Source organism: Ptychodera flava, chromosome 11 (assembly GCF_041260155.1).
Source record: "Ptychodera flava strain L36383 chromosome 11, AS_Pfla_20210202, whole genome shotgun sequence".
Lineage (NCBI taxonomy): Eukaryota > Metazoa > Hemichordata > Enteropneusta > Ptychoderidae > Ptychodera > Ptychodera flava.
The window spans coordinates 1,025,509-1,044,240 of NC_091938.1; the positions used below are offsets into that span (position 1 = coordinate 1,025,509).

An 18,732-nucleotide genomic window follows, 5' to 3' on the forward strand; every position below is an offset into this window, starting at 1 on the left:
TAAGTTAACAGATATCTTTACGAGAAAAGGGCTTTCAAATGTATGTACGAAACCCAAGTTATGTGCGTGGCAGAGAATTATTTACTGCAGCCAATGTCGCCACCAAAACGTCTTGTACTTTTACAGTTTCTAACTGGCACACTACATTTAACAGTAGGAGATATCAGCTTTGCCAGTAGAAAAAAGAACTTGTGATTCAAAAATCGAAGACGAGAAACTTTTTCGTTTTTATTTTCACCTGTACAAATCAATCAGAGATATCTTATTTCAGAAATATTGTGCGATATATCCAGAATTTATTAGCGTTCATCTCACTGACTAGATTAAACTTCTAATATCTAAAACTCCTGCCGTGAATTGACTAGCTATATTGTCGATGTGTAAAACAACCCAAATGAGACTATGTATCATATATGAGTTAACCTCTTCACGTGTATTTATTCATTTTTAGCTCACGTATTCACACACGTTAGCTAGTGTCATGCGATGCCTGTCTGTGTGTGTGTGTGTGTGTGTGTGTGTATGAACGGATTCAAGTCAAATTTGTTAGACAGGTACCATATGCTAATTGCAAGAACTGTTTAGATTTGGGTTAGTGTGGCTTGCATATTAATGAAGTTATTGAATATCGTTTTTTTCCGTACAATGGTTTCCCTATGGAGACAGTAATGACAGTGTAGACATATATCAAGAAATACTGCACACAATTTCATGAAACTTTTCACAGATGACAATCTCAGAACATTATGATGATACTGTGAGTGTCATGTCAATTATCTGCTCATTTGCATATTTAATGAACTTTCGTAACTAGTGATATAACTCTGAAATTCCTACACCAAAGTTGAAGATACCTGCAACAAATATTGATCTGATATATATCTAATTGTACTGTGAAGCATTGGGCAGTGTCAAGTTTATAAATAGCTCATTCGCATATTTAATGAAGTTTTGTAATTAGTCATATAACTCCGAAATGACTTCACCAAATTTGATGAAATCTGATACAGATACTGATCCGACGGGTATCTGACTGTGTTGAGAAGCATTGAGTAGTATGAAGTTAATTGAAGGTTCATTTGCATATTATATGAACTTTGTAATTGGTGATATAACTGTGAAATTATGATACCAAATTTGGTCAAACCTGCTACAGGTATTGATCTGATAAATAACTAGTTGTCACGTGAAGCACTGAGCAGTGCAAGTTAATTAAAGATTCATTTGCATATTTAATGAACTTTGTAATTAGTGATTTAACTCCGAAAGTACTGTGCTAAAGTTGATGAAACCTGCTACATATTACAGTAATGATGTGACAGATATCTGTCCTGTGAAGAGTACCACTATGTAATGAACCTGTTGTTAACCACGTGAGCACATTCAGTTCTCATCTGGTATTACTTAGCGATAAGATGTGTAGGCCCGCGGGACTTGATGTGGTATGTTTTAGATATATACAGGTAATTGTATTTGATGTATTACATTTGTAAACTCTAAGTCCACACAGGGCATGTAAATAAATAAATAAATAAATAAATAAATAAATAAATAAAACAAGTGTTCATTGTAGAAGAAACGGTATAAGCCAGTGAAGTATGTGGATGTGATGGATGTGCATAGTATTTCAACTGAAAATCAACGGAACTAATATCAGCTAATTACCTGACTGCAGAGCTCCTCCCCAGACAATAAGTTCACATATAGAAAAATCAGCTGCTCTAGATTCGACTAGCTTTTTAAGTTCAAAGTCCAGGTGTCGTCCAATGGCTAATTCGCTGCATTTTACCAGCCATCTGCCAGTCGTCCATTTATCCGTTCTTCTATCCGCAAGACAGGTCGTCGTATTTCCATCGTGATCGTAAACGTTTAGCGCCCTCACTGTCAGATCCTCTGTCGACAATGTTGTGAAGATATAACATAATCAGAATAACGATATCAATATAGGTTAACTTTTATAGATAGTCTGTATTAAATGGACAGCGATCAAGATGGGTTTTTCTCCCCTCACAGTGATTGCAATGACCTGTGGGCTTTCTGCATGAGTTTTTCAGTCTCCGGGCACGTCTGGTTGCTATCATCATTCATTAAAAGTAAAAAACATATCTCTACATTAAAGCCTAACCAGAATTTTGGTAGTTTACAAAATGTTTTGAACGGATTGAAACTCATCTCCATTCTCTTGTGATCATAGATAAATACTTGTTAACATACAGTTGGCCGCACTATGGCCAAATTTCGTCCTATATTGTTAATACCTACCAATTGCTAACAGGTGCACAGTTTCACAATTAAGAATGCATGTCATTGACAGATGTACGCTAACTCTTTTTGAATGGTTTTCCATGTTTCAACATCAGAAAAAAAACATTCGGTCCATAAGAATATATAAGATTATCGCATTTACCCGCCCAGTTCCATAGCTCAAATATAATTGCTGAATAAATGTGAGGTATATTAGGCGACTGAAAGTGTACAAGTGTTTCTTACGTATTTGGCTTTAAAATTCTGTCTTTGCGGAAATACACTTTATGTCAGCGAGCACGCTATCTCTGTAATATGAAGTGTTGCATAGTGTTCCAAGGCTTAAGAATACCATTTGGACAATTGCCAAATCAATTTAATTTACCTAACCAAGAAAGTGTCTCTCTTCACCCTGTGAATACGATATGAGAGTTATTTCTCTCGCTGCAGATAATCTTGCTGTCAAAAGATGTTTATCTTACACTGGGCATTTCCGATAAAAAGGGACACATTTTCATTTGACTCGCCATATACCTTATTTTGGTACCCTTATTTGGCCTTAAACCAGTGTAACGTTTACCAACAGATGTTGAGATCTACAGAAAACCTCTCAGAAAAGTAAGCGAAGATCCGAACTCATAAAGACACGGGACTTCAACAATACTGTAAACTAAATTGATAAGATAGTCTAAAGGATTGGATTAAATTACCTTTTAAGTACATACGGGACAAATGGAAGGGAAGAATGTGGTCTCAACCTGTATCATGGTTGAAGGCCCTTTAAAGGCCCGACTTCACTGTGTCCAGAAAATTTAGAAATGGGGCGCCATCTTGAGCTATCCAATTAGCAAGACTCTACCAGTCGTTAAATTACTGGTTGCTTTCACATAATGAAGTAGGAAATTGGGTTTCGAAACAATTGATGACACCTTTTGAAGACAAGTCTCAGATTTCCAAAGTAAGGCCTGTCTCTCACTAGTTTTGAGAACTCGCTGGTAACGTCTCCGTTACTCTCCAAAGTTTGAAACTCCTTAATCATTATAAAAAATACAACTGATCTTCTGAAGGAATAACACAATGCTACTTACCATATGGTGTTTCTTCGCCCATAATTAAATTACATGGTGGACAGTGACGCTCTGTTCAAAGTCAAGTTTCACATACACTGTAGATTCTTTTTGACTGATTGTAAAGCCAACACATGTTGTAGCATTGCCATCTGTCAAATTTCTACAGCCATCGTTTTTCATCACAGTCACAGGACAAACGCTCACGAAACGGTGAAGAGCAATATTGTCTGTAGAAGTGGTTGTGGTACACATTTGTCATTTTAAAACGACAACATAATGGAAATGTTCAATAACAAATTTGTAAGTAGTGTCACCGACCATGTCATTTTTTGTATTAGTGGTCATTTCAGATCTGTACCAATACAAATTTGTTTTCCTAAAGTGATTTCGTTTAAATTTAAATACAAGTATTGTCTTATTCGTATTTCGTATTGCTAAGCTACTGAAGGCTTGCTTTCCCTCTCCAGAAACAAACAAAACGGCCCAACAAAGTATTGGAGGGGAGGGTTGTACCAATATCACGTGACTTGTCCATCATCTCGTGTCTCCAGAACATAAGTCCAGCACACTGCCAAAGATGCAGGTGACGAAGATTTGTTTTTAGAGGAATATGCATTGTGATGTTTGAAAGCTGTAGAGTTGATATTGCGATGTTTGGTAGCTGTAGAGATTGTAATGTGCCCGTATTCGATAATCGACTGATTAAAATTCACCTTGACAAATCTGTATTAACAGTAGCATTGTTACACAAGGCGGAAATACTCCTGTTTTTCCGTTCTGCTAGATCACTGTGGCTGTGGTACTAGCCTTTCTTTGACTGCAACGCTACTTTTAGTGTGAAATTTTCAATCTACTTCAAGAATCAGTTGTGAACGAGCGTACAGTGAACAAGCACATCAAAGAAGATGAGGGTTCTGAAATACGACTGACAAAATTAGACTGGAAGATGCGTCGCTAGAGGGCGCTCTCTACGCTCCCCTCCGAGGGGAGCGTAGGGCGTCCTCGAGCGACAGATCTTTCAGTCCATGACAAAACATGTCAGTGAAATCATTTTTGTATATACGGTTATTAATTACAGTGATCGACTTGAACCCTTGCCTATGAGTGACGTAGATATGAAAACCGTAACTTAACATAATTGTAATGTTGTCGATTTGCTTTATTTAACTGTGAAAAGTGTCTCTATGGTATATTCAAGAATTTTCTAGAAGTTATGTCAGTTACAATCAAAGACATGGTCAATACTAACATGACTTCACAATAGGCATGCGTGCCCGCTTGGACATTGCGTGTCCTAGAATTGATGGAAAATTACTAATAAACTATAAAGTGCCACCTCATAATATGGTAAGAAGTTTGTATTTTATTAATTGTCATATCTCTATCATTTCTCTCGTGCCGGTACTGATTCCATTCTCATCATTTCTCTATGACGACGCGGGAAAATTAATTTACTTCCCATCTCCTTGCTAAAACATTCACAAAACTGGATAAATAGGAGAGAATTTAGGCAATAAGGGGGATTCTGAGAGGCACCAGGACTGGCGTGAAGATCGAGGATCGCTCCTGTGGTTAGAGTAGATAAGTTCAGTTTTCTAGTTCGTAGCGTAGTTTAATAGAGACTTCCAGGTGTCTCACCATTATAATTAAAGTCCAAGTCAACTGTATATCTTCGTCTAATTTTGAGTACGTCTTCCCCAAATAGTCCAGCTCAAGTTTCAGTGTGCCTCGAGCATTGCCTAGCGAGAATAATTCCCATGGACACACCTCAAGACGGATGTCCCCCTCCCCTTCCCTTCTTTTATATATTTCACAATTTTATCAATTGTGCAAGAAAACCAGACCCTCAACAGGAATCCATCTTTCAACATTGCCAGTGCGTCATAGCTTGGCTGAAAATTGGAATGCCACTTTGTTTTGCCACGTCGATAGAAGAAACATTTTACGTCTTTTGATACCATCATATCAATTGTTAATCATGGCAGGTATACGATGAGTCCTTTGCTTACAAATTGGCATAATGTCGTCACATGTACAGAATCATGGATACAGACTTAAGTAATTATTGATCAAGTAAAATGTATCTCAAGACACACTGTGTAGACGTTCAGCAATATTTTTTCCTTTCGTGTTTTCTGTTTCATCTTTTTATTGTACCGCTCGTTTGGCCAATTAATCATAAAATTTTCGAGTGTTTCTTTACGCCTGATAAAATGCGTCATAGAATCTTGTCCAAATGTCTGATACAAACACGCTCGTATTTGAAAAGCCGTAAAGAAAGTCGTTAAAACATTGTAAACTCACCCAAAGCTGTTACTTGATAGCTGGGTAGAAGGCCAAGTAAACTTATAATGTAACACCAATTTGCCAGCCACACAGCAGCCATCGTGTGACCATATAACTCATTTTATAGAGACCGTCGGGACTTACGTGCTGCTTACATTATTATGGCTTATCGATGATCACGTGACCTTGATATGGGATTGCGTGCCGCGCGCAGCTATTTCCATAAAGTAGTGTGACTAAAGAATTTTGTGTTCTTTAGCCAACATAGCTGATTCTCAAAGTTGTCGGTACATACTAACAGTAAGTAATTGATCAATAGATCGATAAAATTATCTATTACTAAACTTAAATCAGTCCAATATTTATTAGTTTATTAATTGGCTCACGTGTTTGTTAACTGATTGATACATTGATTCCATTTACGGTAGTTTATTTTATGGTCACATCGAACTGATCCCCTCAATGACATGCTGCAAAGATTATTAAACATAGTTTCACAAACAAGTCAAGATGAGATACGCAGCACCGCTAGGTGGCCAAACTTTCACACCATATGAGGGAATTATCAAGACGCGCCTTAATGGAGTTTTAAACTTTGATGCAGAGAAAACAAATGAACGCTTATAGACATTAATTGAAATGGTGTCTTGTTCAGATCTATTGATAGAGGAATTGCCACGGTAGAATAAATTTATCAAGAAAATATCTAGAATTACTGATATAGAAAGAAAGCCTTCAGCGAGCAGCTGCACAATGCTCATAGTGAGATTATCGCCACAAGCAGGAGTAAACAAGTTGAAAGAGAGATTCCCACTCACATAAAGGATCGACATAAAGTATACTTTGTAAAGGGAGTTCTTTTCTGACAGATATCAATGATTTCATTGATACTATATTTTCAATTATTTAACACTAACAGACGAAATGCATACACTAGGTGTACATCGTTTGAGGCGGTGCTCAGGTTTTGAGCACCTTTCATTTTTTATGAAATCATACTTTGAAGATACCGACTCAGCTGCAATATCTAGCGGCCAAACTATTGCTATCGATCTCATAATTTAAAAATTGAAGTATCGCCCCAGAGGAATGAACAGTTACGCTCGTGGAAACGTTAAACAAATAACTTGTTGATTTGGTAACATACCGTAACAAAGTATCGATTTGGTAACATACCGTAACAAAGTATCCACATGTTACGCTGTAGTACACGGCAAGATAATGCGCTGTTCCTAGTTCCAACCAAAATATTCCGAACGATTTCAAGTACATGTACTTTTAAGGCAAACGTATCCTTGACCATGACGCAAAGTGTCATGAACACCACAATATCCTTTTTAATATCATTATAACCTGTTGTTCAATTTTATTACATGTATTCATTTATTTATTTGTTGTTCATGGTCACTCTTGGGGAAGAGTAACAATGATTTATTCATGGTAAGTCTTGGGGAAGAGTAACCATCATTTATCCACGATCACTCTTGGGGAAGAGTAACCATGATTTATCCACGATCACTCTTGGGGAAGAGTAACCATGATTTATTCATGGAGTTACTGTAATAACATTTGCATGACAAAGGTTAAACGACAACAATAATGACACAAAACAAAAAGAGGGATAGCGTTGTTTGGGGTTAAAGATTTGTTACTGAATATACCTGCAAACACGTGACATTGGACACTGATGCTTAAAATGCGGGTAAATTTGTCAGCGCTGCATGCATGGCTGTTGTTGCCCCTTGCATTCTGAACCGTAAATGTGTTTAAGTATTCATGGTAACACTAGCAGTCACCTAACAGCTTGTACTTTCGTCGTTCTTTCATGTCTTATTTCCAAAAGAGTACTCGATAAGTGAAGACAAATATTTATTTCTGCATATTAATGAGAGAGCAATGATGACGTCATTTGGGAAAAGCCAACATTGAATTGAAAAGTTAAAAAACAAGCTTTCGGCACAGTATGGCGTGAGCTTATAAGAGACCCTGGCCTCGAAACCTTTGAAGTTGAGATAATAAGACTTGACTCCACATTGAAACACGGTTTTGAAAACTTTTGTAGAGATTGGCGCCAACTGAGTGCAATCTTTCATCAAAAGTTTCCTTGTGATGTTATGAGGACCTGAGATTTTTTAAATGTAATGTTTCCACACCATTTACGCACCTGTCACTATTTTTGCATGCCGACATTTGCCTTCAATGTCCTTCATTTCATCATTTCTTTTTTTTTCATTATCACCGTGACTGCGCCTTGACCAAAACGAGCATAGAACAGAGGAGAGGTATAGTGTAAAGTGTATTATGTCTGAAATCCACTTTTTTCTATGACACTTTCATTTCCAAATGTTTTCGAAGTGTTCTACAACGATCTGTATCTCCGTTTCTGAAAAAGGCTCACCCGTAAGTTTACTATCCGTGCAGCGCCCTCTTCTGGCAGTCGTACATGACATACCTAACGACGAATAGGACCATTGGAGTGTGTACAGGTGACTTTTTATTATAATACAAGCAAAGTGGAAATGCAATTGTGCTTTATATGAACATTTCTGATGTATCTTTATAATTTACAAAGTAATTCTTCTCTGAAGCTGAAAGTAAGATATTTATCCATGAATAAATAAGTCATTATAAACAAAACGATCTCATAACAAACACCATCAGAAATGTAACCAGCTGTGTATTGAATGGCTACAATTACAATTTATTCTCATTCTTTGTGTTAAGCAATATTATAATTTTCCTGACAGGGTTTTAAACTTCTGATGGTAGTCCTTGTACAGACGATAAAAACCCATTACACACAATGTTGGTGTGATACATACAAAATACATGGTTAACAAGTCATCGTTGATGACACAGTCCCCACTTGTTAATGGGTGCTTTGATTACAGGTCCTCAGAGAGGATAGAGTCCTCTTGATTAGGTCTGTGATAAAAATACTTTTGAATAAATTCGCTTGATACATGTCTGAGTTGTAGTTCAGGACATGAAAAAATCGTAATAAAATGGCCACATGGTGGCCATAATGGATCGAATCACAAAACAAATCAATTTGCATATGTATGACATACGGTAGGTCAATGTCTTTGTACCAACTTTGATTAAAATTGGTTGAAATATGCCTGAGTTATGGCTTTGTACATGAAAAAATCATAACAAAATGGCCGCACAGCAGCCATATTGGATCGTATCACAAAACAAATTAACATGCATATGTATGACATTGGTCAATCTCCTTGTACCAACTTTGAATAAATTTGCTTGATACATGTCTGAGTTATGGTTCTGGACATGAAAAAACGTAATAAAATGGCCACACGGTGGCCATATTGGATCGTATCACAAAACAAGTCAATTTGCATGTGTATGACATAGGTTGATGTCCTTGTACCAACTTTGAATAAAATTGGTTGAGATATGCCTGAGTTATGGATCTGTACATGAAAAAATCGTAACAAAATGGCCGCACGGCGGCCATATTGGATCGTATCACAAAAAAAATTGATGTGCATAGCTATGACATTGGTCAATGTCCTTGTACCAACTTTGAATAAAATCTGTAGAAACATGCCTGAGTTATGGCTCTGTACATGAAAAAATCGTAATAAAATGGCCGCCTGGCAGCCATATTGGATCGTATCACAAGACAAATTGATGTGCATATGTATTACATAGGTCAATGTCCTTGTACAAAGTTTGAATATAATCGGTTGAGATATGCCTGAGTTATGGCTCTGTACATGAAAAAATTGTAACAAAATGGCCGCACGGCGGCCATATTGGATCGTATCACAAAAAGAATTGACGTGCATATCTATGACATTCGTCAATGTCCTTGTACCAACTTTGAATAAAATCAGTTGAAACATGCCTGAATTATGGCTCTGTACATGAAAAAATCGTAATAAAATGGCCGCCTGGCAGCCATATTGGATCGTATCACAAAACAAATCGACGTGCATCTGTATGACATATGAAGTAATCCTTGTACCAAGTTTGAATGAAATTGCTTCGGGCATCTCTGAGATATCTGCGTGAACGGACGGACGGACGCACGGACGGACGGACGCACGCACGCACACACGCACGGACACGACCAAACCTATAAGTCCCCCCGGACGGTGTCCGTGGGGACTAACAAAGACTTTGCATACAAATGTCACACCAAAGATATGATCATCATCAAACGCAAATACTGGATTATAAATTTATGTCTAAACAATATAATGCGTCAAATTTCTCCACCTAACAGCAAGAGTGATTTTATCAAGTTAATTAAACTGAGTGACATCTCTGATATCTGCAAAGCGGTCACGTTATCATCCACGCTAAAATATTTAACATTACTAAGTTCACTTTATTCTGAAAATTTGACAGCGTTTCTGTTGACTGGTCTTCTGAACAAAGGGCCTTAACAGTCACCATCTGATAATTAAAAAGACTGACCAGCTATGAAAGTGATAAAATATCAGAACACTATCTTTGGCATTCTCTCACAGTGAAAATTTCTGATCTCCGACGAATGTGTTCCTGAAAAACATGAATCTTATTGACATGGTGAGCTGAAGCTTACACTCTCTGTGCATTTTGCACGGAGATGGTGCTACTGTACAAGTGAAACACGTGAATAGTTTATAAAGAATAGCAGCTCTAGTAATAAAAGTCACCATGGTTCTTGACATAGTGACACAAACTAATTATCACATCTAACAAACTGATACGTTATGTTTGGTCAAAGTGATTGCTATGTTGTGAGTTTCCTGACTTTCATCAAATCCCCGACGTATGTCTGTACTCTGTACTCTCCCGTACCTTTGAGTTTCTGAATAGCTACTAGTGAAGATGTGACAATGGTCTTTGTCGTTAAAGCGCCTTCTATGTCTTCGTATAACCATTAAAAATCCTATTAGAAACTACTTTAGATTATTTGTTCGTTGTCAGCAATGTTTGGCTAATGGCCTCGTCATCGTAATATTTTTACTAGAAAAGTTAACATCAGACATCGATCCAATCAACAACACTTCACAGTTAGCTATAACGTCTTGTATCAGGTCATTCTCTAACGAGGAAAACCTTAAAATAAAACCGATTGTATTCTGTTCTGAAAAGTCAGTAACTCACTCAAAAATCTTCCTTAGATACTTCGCTCTGCCGTTGAATGATGTCACTGAGTTCCTGAGTCAAGAGTTGTGCACTTTTCCGAGGCGAAGCCTGAAATGCTCAATGGACGACCATTAAAGTAAAGCATGAGTCTGCATTAATAAGCAAGGATTCGGGTATTCGACAATTAGATTTGAACTTCTTCGTAAGACACACAAACTGACCAGACATATACACAATAACGAGGAGGATCGTTACGGAATTTTAATTACCGAAGGAGGCTGAAATATGAAAGAAAAGAGAGATACAAAAGATAGAGAAGGTTATAGATTGTGCAAGAATATTTACAGTACCAAAATTGACGCTCTTTCGCAAAAACGAGTTCGGTAAACCTTTTCATCGTACTGTGCTTTACTGTCAGAGAGGGAAAATGTTCAAACTTTACCATCTGTAAAGTGCGTACGTTCACAGCCAATCAACGAAAGAATGGCCGTCATTAACAAATTAATGTCAACAAATAGGTCTTACTTAGATTTACCCGAAGAAGTTCAGCCGTTCTTTTCGGTGTTGGTGAACGTTTTTCCGGTTCATGTGTTCCTCCCTTCTTGAGGTTGTCCATCTTTTCTTTCTGAATCTGTAATCTCTCAGAGTCTTCGATCTCAAAATCTTCTAGGGCCTTCCTACTTTCTTCGTCGTCTTCAAAGTATCGCACTCTTAGAACAACCAGAAGCTGTGAATAAATTAGTTTCGGATGTCTGTCATGTTATATATCAGCTGAAAGTCTTTCGATAATTTGCAAGTAGCATGAACTTGTTTCCATTGTATCTGTTCAAACCATACAGCTTTCCATAGACCAGTTTTGTACATGAGAAACGCCAGCTATGCTTTGTGTAGCGCCCTCTCGCAGTCGTTTTAAAGCACATACAACACGAATCATCAAGTAAGTACCCACGAAAATTTGAGGAAAGACAAGCCAGATACCAAGTTCATTAACAGAACTATAATTATTATAAAAAATTACACTGACCTCTTCGTTTGTCAGGACAAATCCAAGAAGTATTATAGAACTCTATAAAGGAACGAGATTTTATAAAAGAGAAAATGACGCGACAAAACGTTGCACGGGTAAGAGAGACTTTGATGAGACTTAAAGTTTGCGTGAGAATACTGATATTATATGATTAGAGTAAGTTTGTAAAGAGTGCGCGTTTCAGAAACATTCGTAATTTCTGATTTTAAAAATTACATTGCAACATATAACAAAGACAGAAAATATATCGAGGGGAAAACTGTACATTATGAAAGGAAGGAAACAATACGTGGGGCTCTACATCTAACTCGACATTGTCGCTACCATGTTGTAAAACTGATTGTTATGCCATTCAGAGATACTCTGGTAGGAGGTTTCTTCCAACGAACACCCACACAACAAAAGATGAAGCGTAAAGGGCGCCCTCACCTCCATGAAAATGCAACATGCTAGGAGATAGACGGTTAGAAGATGATAGTCTGTGGTTCCCCTAGCAACATTTGTAAGCCTCGTTATGATGAAGATAGAATGAAGTAAAACGGTTGATTCCATCTTCTCACTGAAACAAAAACAGATATTGTAAAAGACAAAAAATAAACAACAACACTAAAAAACAAAACAAAACTGTTAAAAATGGACCCAGTGAACAATTTAGTTTTTGACAGGATATGTCCTGTGTTTTTATCACTCATAAGACAGATTCATTCGAATTGATTTTGTGTTTACATTAAACGTAAGCTGTGAGAATACATACCGCAAAATCTTTTCTTCAGGTCCCCTGAACACACGAACTAAAGTAGTCAACAGTTTGGTATTGAAGCAATTTAGCAACAGAGTTACCTAGAGACGCGATAAAATAAAACCCATGACATTTTTATGACGATTTTCACCTAATTCTGAAGCCTTGAAAGTCTTTTTATTAATGTGTTCCAAATACGAGCTACAGTTTTTCTAAAAAACTGCAAATGAAGGTGTTGAATTGAGTTTCTATCTTGAAATGAGTTATACGTCATTGTCCTGTCAGCAGAGAGAAAGTAGCTGTATGTTTTGATGATTATTGTACTTGGGCCTCAGCCCAAGTACATTTGTTTTCATTCCGTGGGAAAAAACTGTAAGGTATAACCATTTCTGGCTGAGACCAGGGAGGGCAAAATGTATTGGCTTCATCTTTCTTGGCATAATAAATGGCGTAATGATGTTAACTGAATGGAAGTACTGCTCTCAGCCAGTCTTGAATAAGTGAGATGTGAATATAAATGCTTCTCTATCTGAGTTTTGGCCACAAAATCTTCTGAATATAATCAAAATGTGCATCGAAATGCAACAATTAATGCACCCTCCGTTTCCTAGACGATGGCACGACCCTTGCTACACCCACTGGACGAGCCAAAGTGGGAGGGGTAATTTCGGTTTGGTCGAACAGGAGGGCTCGAGACCAGAATTTAACATTTAAACTTGAAACATGTTTAATCACTGACAAGATGTGGACTAGTGTTAATCAAAGAGAAAGTTTGAAAAGGAAAGGTTTATATCCCGGACACAATGAAAAACATTACGACTGGAAACTGTACCCCCGGTTGAGAATAGTAATGCCCACAGCGATGGAGAACACTTATCCTTGAGCTGAGAAAACCAGACCATCATTTCGAAATAGAGCTGCAGATTCGAGAAGCTCGTTAAAAATAGCTAGGTACACCCATAAAGGGGTGGTTTCGCGTCTTGAGGGCAAATTTCGCCTCCTTCATTTAGAAATCGTACGTTTGTTTTTCCAGGGGAACACATCATTTGACACAAAATTTGCATGAAAAGGGGTCGCCAGTAAGCACGTGGTCAAATCTGGCATAAGAAACAATATGAAATGTTGGGTAAAGCCAGTCCAAAATAAACTGATTTGAACTTTTGTGTTTTGTAATTTATACCACTGCAGTAACATGACTTTTTTTGACAACATCACACAATGTAATACGTTTTGAAACTGAATACTCCGACGTATTCTGTGTCCCCTTTGCTAAAAAATACGGTATGCCGATTACCATGTAAGGAGATGATGACGTCAAGACAGATTTGTAGTGCGTTTGGTCTTGGATGGTGCACGAAGTTTTGTCGAGGTAGCTTGTGTATTTATTTCCTAAATGGGAGATATTAGGGTCGATCTAAAAGAAGGCCGAAAAATGTTATGATACTCTAAGCGAGCTGAACTCCAATGCGAATGGTTGGATAATTTGGAGGATGTCTAGACTGATCTCGTCTCATTAAGATTATTTGGCGGTCAGTATTGAATTTCAACTGCGTCACAAGTTTGCGTCGAACGGTCAACGAACGATATTTTAGAAATCTGGAGACATGGCACATCGCAGTTTTATTTTAGTATTTTATATTTTGCAAAAGATGTAAGAAGCAGTGATTTTGTTGAAAATTCTGAAAAAAATATAGGAAGATTTGATCGCGAACACATTTTCACTTGGGGGTCAACTAGCCCTGCGTACGATGCTGTGTGTTCCGCTACAGCTAACCGCCCCGCTCACCACAGCCCTGCAAAGACCCGTACGTTGGGTCGGTGACTTCAAATCCATTTTGGGAATTGACGTAAAAAGCCAAATTACTGCCGAAATTCAGCGTTCTTGGGCCCAAGTCGTATCCCAGCCTACCTCAGCTACTCGATCGCTTCCAAAATGACAGTCTTTTATTCACTTCTCGTAAATACCGTCGATGTCGGCAACTCTCTCGCTGGCCCTGCGTACGATGCTGTGTGTTAGCTGTAGCACATAGCATCGTACGCAGGGCTAGGGGTCAACATGGGGTCGCAGCCATGTTGCCTCAAAACTTATTTCTGTCTGCACTCAAAACTCAAAATGTCGCATATGAACCTGAAAAATCTATGTAATATTGTCAAACTTCGGCGAAATTTCAGCCTATAGACAAAATTTCATCTAGGTAAGGTAAATTTACTGAAATTTGATCGACAAATAATCCTGAGCTTGAACGTGACAGCTCGCCTTCTCCGGGAAGTCATGCATCCGGCCAGCTGCCCATATGGCCGGGTGCATGAGATTGTTTTCAAGCGACGGCGGCAGACCGTACGGGGCTCTGGATATGAACCTACCGCCGGTGTAGCTGTAATAACTGTTGCGTTGTTTTTAATCACCACGGACGAAGTCCGAGGGGACTTATAGGTTTGGTCATGTCCGTCCGTCCGTTCACGCCTAGTACCCAACCCCATACAGATGCACGTCGATTTGTTTCACAATGCTTTCAAATTTGGCCGTGTTAGAGGACTTTTTAGTTTACACCTCCATAGACTCCCATGTATAAGGCAGTTCTCCATAGACTCGCATGTATGATGCCAAGAAAAATAAAAATTTAGTTTCTCATCGTATTCATATTGCCTAAAGGATGCAGTGACACTGTTTTTTTGTCCCCACGGATAAAGTCCAGGGGGCTTATAGATTGGCTCATATCCGTCCGTGAGTCCATCAGTGAGTCCATCGGTTCACGCAGATATCTCAGACATTTTGACAAAATATCATGTGACCTTGGTGACCTTTGACCTCAAATATACATTATTGTCCATAACTCAGTAACCACAAGTGCTTTGATGGGACACCTTATGACGCCACATATTGTACGCCATTAATTATGTGCATATCTAATTATGAGCGAGCCAATAGAGCAAGAGGTCTGACTTCTGGTATATAGGGATAAGTTAAAGCGGCACTTTTCAATCCCTGGTTCTCGCATTAGTGGAGTTCTCCTCCCAGTCAAACACATGGCCAGTATGATGTTTGATTTCTATAACATTAATTACACAAACTGATTTCAATCTTTTGTCACATGTTGCTAATCCTGCAAACAGAGTTTATGCAAGCTTTTGATTGACGGTCAGTTCAAATAGTCAATGGTCATTAATTCCCCACCACAAACGCTCGAATTTCCTAAAACATTGTCTTCCAGTCGCGTTAGACTTTGAATATAACCACAGAGTTCGATCAGCAGCAACTGACCGCTTGGCAGTCTGTCTGGGTTTTTGCGGCCGGGGAAAACTAAAAAGTTTCATTTTCTGGAGCGAGTGCCTGCGTGTTGCCTGTTTGGTGTCCACTTACACAATGAACGCTGCCATACCTTGGCGTCCTTTTAAAGGGAGGCTCCGCCTTTAACAATATAATTTGTTTGACAAAACTTCACGTGACCTCAATGACCTTTGACCTCAAATATACATATTTGTCCACAACTCAGTAACCACAAGTGCTACACCCTTCATATTTGGTATGAAAGGACACCTTATGACACCATATATTGTACCTCATTAATTATGTGCATATCTTATTTTGAGCGAGCCAATAGAGCTAGAGGTCTGATTTTTGGTATATAGGAATAACTTAGCAATACAATTATTATGACAAAATGTGACGTGACCTCAATGACCTTTGACCTCAAATATATATATTTGTCCACAACTCAGTAACCACAAGTGCTACACCCTTCATAAATGGTATGATGGGAACCTTATGACACCACATATTGTACCTCATTAATTATGTGCATATCTAATTCTGAGCAAGCCAATAGAGCTGGATGTCCGATTTTTGGTATATAGGGATAACTATAGGGTAGAAATCTAAATATGCCCATCTAAATATTAGACATCTACCATCGAGAACAAAAGAAATTTGCTGTAATTTGAATATTTAAGGAGTTTAAGCAATTCCCGCTATAAATAAAGAACCCCTGCCTCAAACTCCACAAAAGTTGCTAGACATATTTTGCCGTTGTCATGCCATTGCTTCGTTTAATAACCAGTTAATCAAATGCCTCATTGACAGGAGGAAATTCAAGACCATATTTGAATAGTAGTATATATTGTCCTCAAAATTACTCTATCACGGCCCAAGTACTCATTGCCTTCAGCAATACTGCCTTGTTTTCATTGTATTTGTTTTGTATGTCAATTGTAATTTCTCTTGCAACTCACTAAAGCATTTTATATGTAATATTTAGCCTGACAACAACTGAATGCGCTATTATTGTTTATATTTCAGTTCAAGAACCAAAATACACATGTCAACCATGTGGAGGCTGACTTGACAAGCTGAACACTATGCTTCTCAACATTCTACGGGGATAGTTGAAAATAAAAACGAGAAATAGTGAAAAAATTATGATATAAAGCTATCGACCCTTTAAAAGACGATGGCGATCACGATAAATTTCATCATATTATTATTTTTTGTGTAAAGTGTGATAGGATGATAGAAATAGCCACAGGGTACAATCAACTCACTTCTAATTGGTTAATACGCCTAAAATATTAAAATTCGCAAATCCTTTCTATGACGTTTCTATGACGAGTGAGATATACATACCGATGCGACCAATACTGCAGCTGCGTCAGTGACAATGAAGACGTATGAAGAATACACAGACAGGCAACTGTTGGCCGAAAAAACATCGAATTTTATTAACAAACATCGAAGCAATTGACGTGTGACATTTTACAATCGTGCTCGGCACAATAAATTGAAGACAAGTGAATATCGTTGCATAAAGGAAGAATGTTTCAGGCAATTTAGAATTCTAATGCGTCAACATTTTAACCCATTTTATGGCAATCTGACGAATGAGTGTGGAAATCTTTGTGTCTTCCAAGATGCCAATCAAAGGACATGCTGTGATAAATGCGTTACAAACTCATTCCACTGTGTGGCATCGTCTACGAAGCCTAAAATATAATACCTGTCATGTCCTTGATGCTTGTAAGAACGGTCACTTAAAGACAAGATTGTGAAACACGGTAATATCCATCCTGTTATCGAGTAGAACAACCTGAAAAATAAATAGAGATTGAAAATAATTCAGCAAATCATGGCATTTCATATCGTGGTCACATCAAATCGATAACTGCATGGTTCTCTCTAGATAGAGATATAGATAGAGATAGATAGATAGATAGATAGATAGATAGATATTAGATAGATAGATAGATAGATAGATAGATAGATAGATAAATAGATAGATAGATAGATAGAGTTTCATTGACTAGTCATGGCTGGTGCATTGTATGATAATGAATATATTCAAATCTATTGTGACTAAGTAGCATTATATTCTGCAAGTAAAAACACTAAAAAGGTCCAATCTGAGGACAAAGCGTTAAATTTACTGTTTGATACGTTACATTGATTGAAAACTCAAGGCAGAGTGGCTCGAAGAAAAAGTGACGTAAAACTGGTATTGTACCCGCCAAATACTGGCTGCAACTTACCTTGCACTTGAACGACGGTACACGTAGTAGTTCAGACGAAGGAAGAATTGGCAACTTAAGTTCATCATCCAGAAAGTATTACTGAGCAGCACAAGATGACCAAAGAGCGCCATCAGGCGACATGATTCCTTGACAACGAAACATTAGAAGAGGAAGATGCGATGCAGATTTACCAAGGCTAAGCCAAAGGGATCTGTTTAAATTCGACATCATCGATGACCAACATGGACTTATTTTACTTGAATCGAGTTCATGAAGTTTGTCCTTCTAGTATTCGTTTTTCAAAATTTATTTGGTATTTTGCAAATGAAACGTAGAGCTATCTCAATGGCTGTCGACAAAAACAACTGTTAAAGAAATTCAGCACTATGTACACTATTGTCCTGGGCACACAGACACTATTGTATTTTGTGTCCTATTGCTCACTGGGTATCAATTTTCTTAGATAAGTGAACCCTATTGTTAAAGATACGCTACTGTCACCATGGTAATATGTGCCGAACTTGTATAATTGTTCGTTTCGATTAGTTGGAGATGCAATATGGTGATGACCTTCAATTACCTCGTTTTCACCGTTGCTAAGGCGCGTGTCTAATATAACCAAGACTGGAAATAAACTGAATGACAAAATGACCTGTGACATTACCACGTAAAAATCCGACGTCAGCCTTAAAGGAGAATATAGACAAACTTGTCATTAAAGCGGTTAAAGTTTCATAAAAAATGTAATTTCAGTAGCGATT

At 37.9% G+C, this 18,732-nt stretch overlaps 1 protein-coding gene across 2 annotated transcripts; it reads right to left on the reverse strand.

Annotated features, from left to right (window-relative positions):
- Positions 1 to 8,082: 8,082 nt before the first annotated feature.
- On the reverse strand, positions 8,083 to 18,726 carry LOC139143219 (uncharacterized). 2 transcript variants are annotated; one of them, XM_070713371.1, is made up of 9 exons: positions 18,552 to 18,726; positions 17,990 to 18,117; positions 17,461 to 17,550; positions 17,091 to 17,157; positions 12,485 to 12,570; positions 12,160 to 12,289; positions 11,728 to 11,769; positions 11,239 to 11,430; positions 8,083 to 10,811 (listed from the first exon to the last, which is right to left on the reverse strand). In XM_070713371.1, the coding sequence occupies exons 1-9, from the start codon at positions 18,630 to 18,632 to the stop codon at positions 10,722 to 10,724; spliced, it is 906 nt and encodes a 301-aa protein (XP_070569472.1). In that variant the 5' UTR covers positions 18,633 to 18,726; the 3' UTR covers positions 8,083 to 10,721. The 2 variants fall into 2 exon arrangements, with proteins under 2 accessions (XP_070569472.1, XP_070569473.1); XM_070713372.1 differs by having other exon boundaries at positions 11,229 to 11,430.
- Positions 18,727 to 18,732: the final 6 nt, after the last annotated feature.

Bases quoted from the DNA above. Each gene is read 5' to 3' on its own strand.
- LOC139143219 (XM_070713371.1), bottom strand. From the start codon at position 18,632: ATGTCACAGGTCATTTTGTCATTCAGTTTATTTCCAGTCTTGGTTATA. The intron at 11,770-12,159 runs GTGAGGGCGCCC...GTTCCTTTATAG, and splicing joins CATGTTGCATTTTCATGGAG to AGTTCTATAATACTTCTTGG. The intron at 10,812-11,238 runs GTAAATCTAAGT...TGAGCATTTCAG, and splicing joins GAACGGCTGAACTTCTTCGG to GCTTCGCCTCGGAAAAGTGC.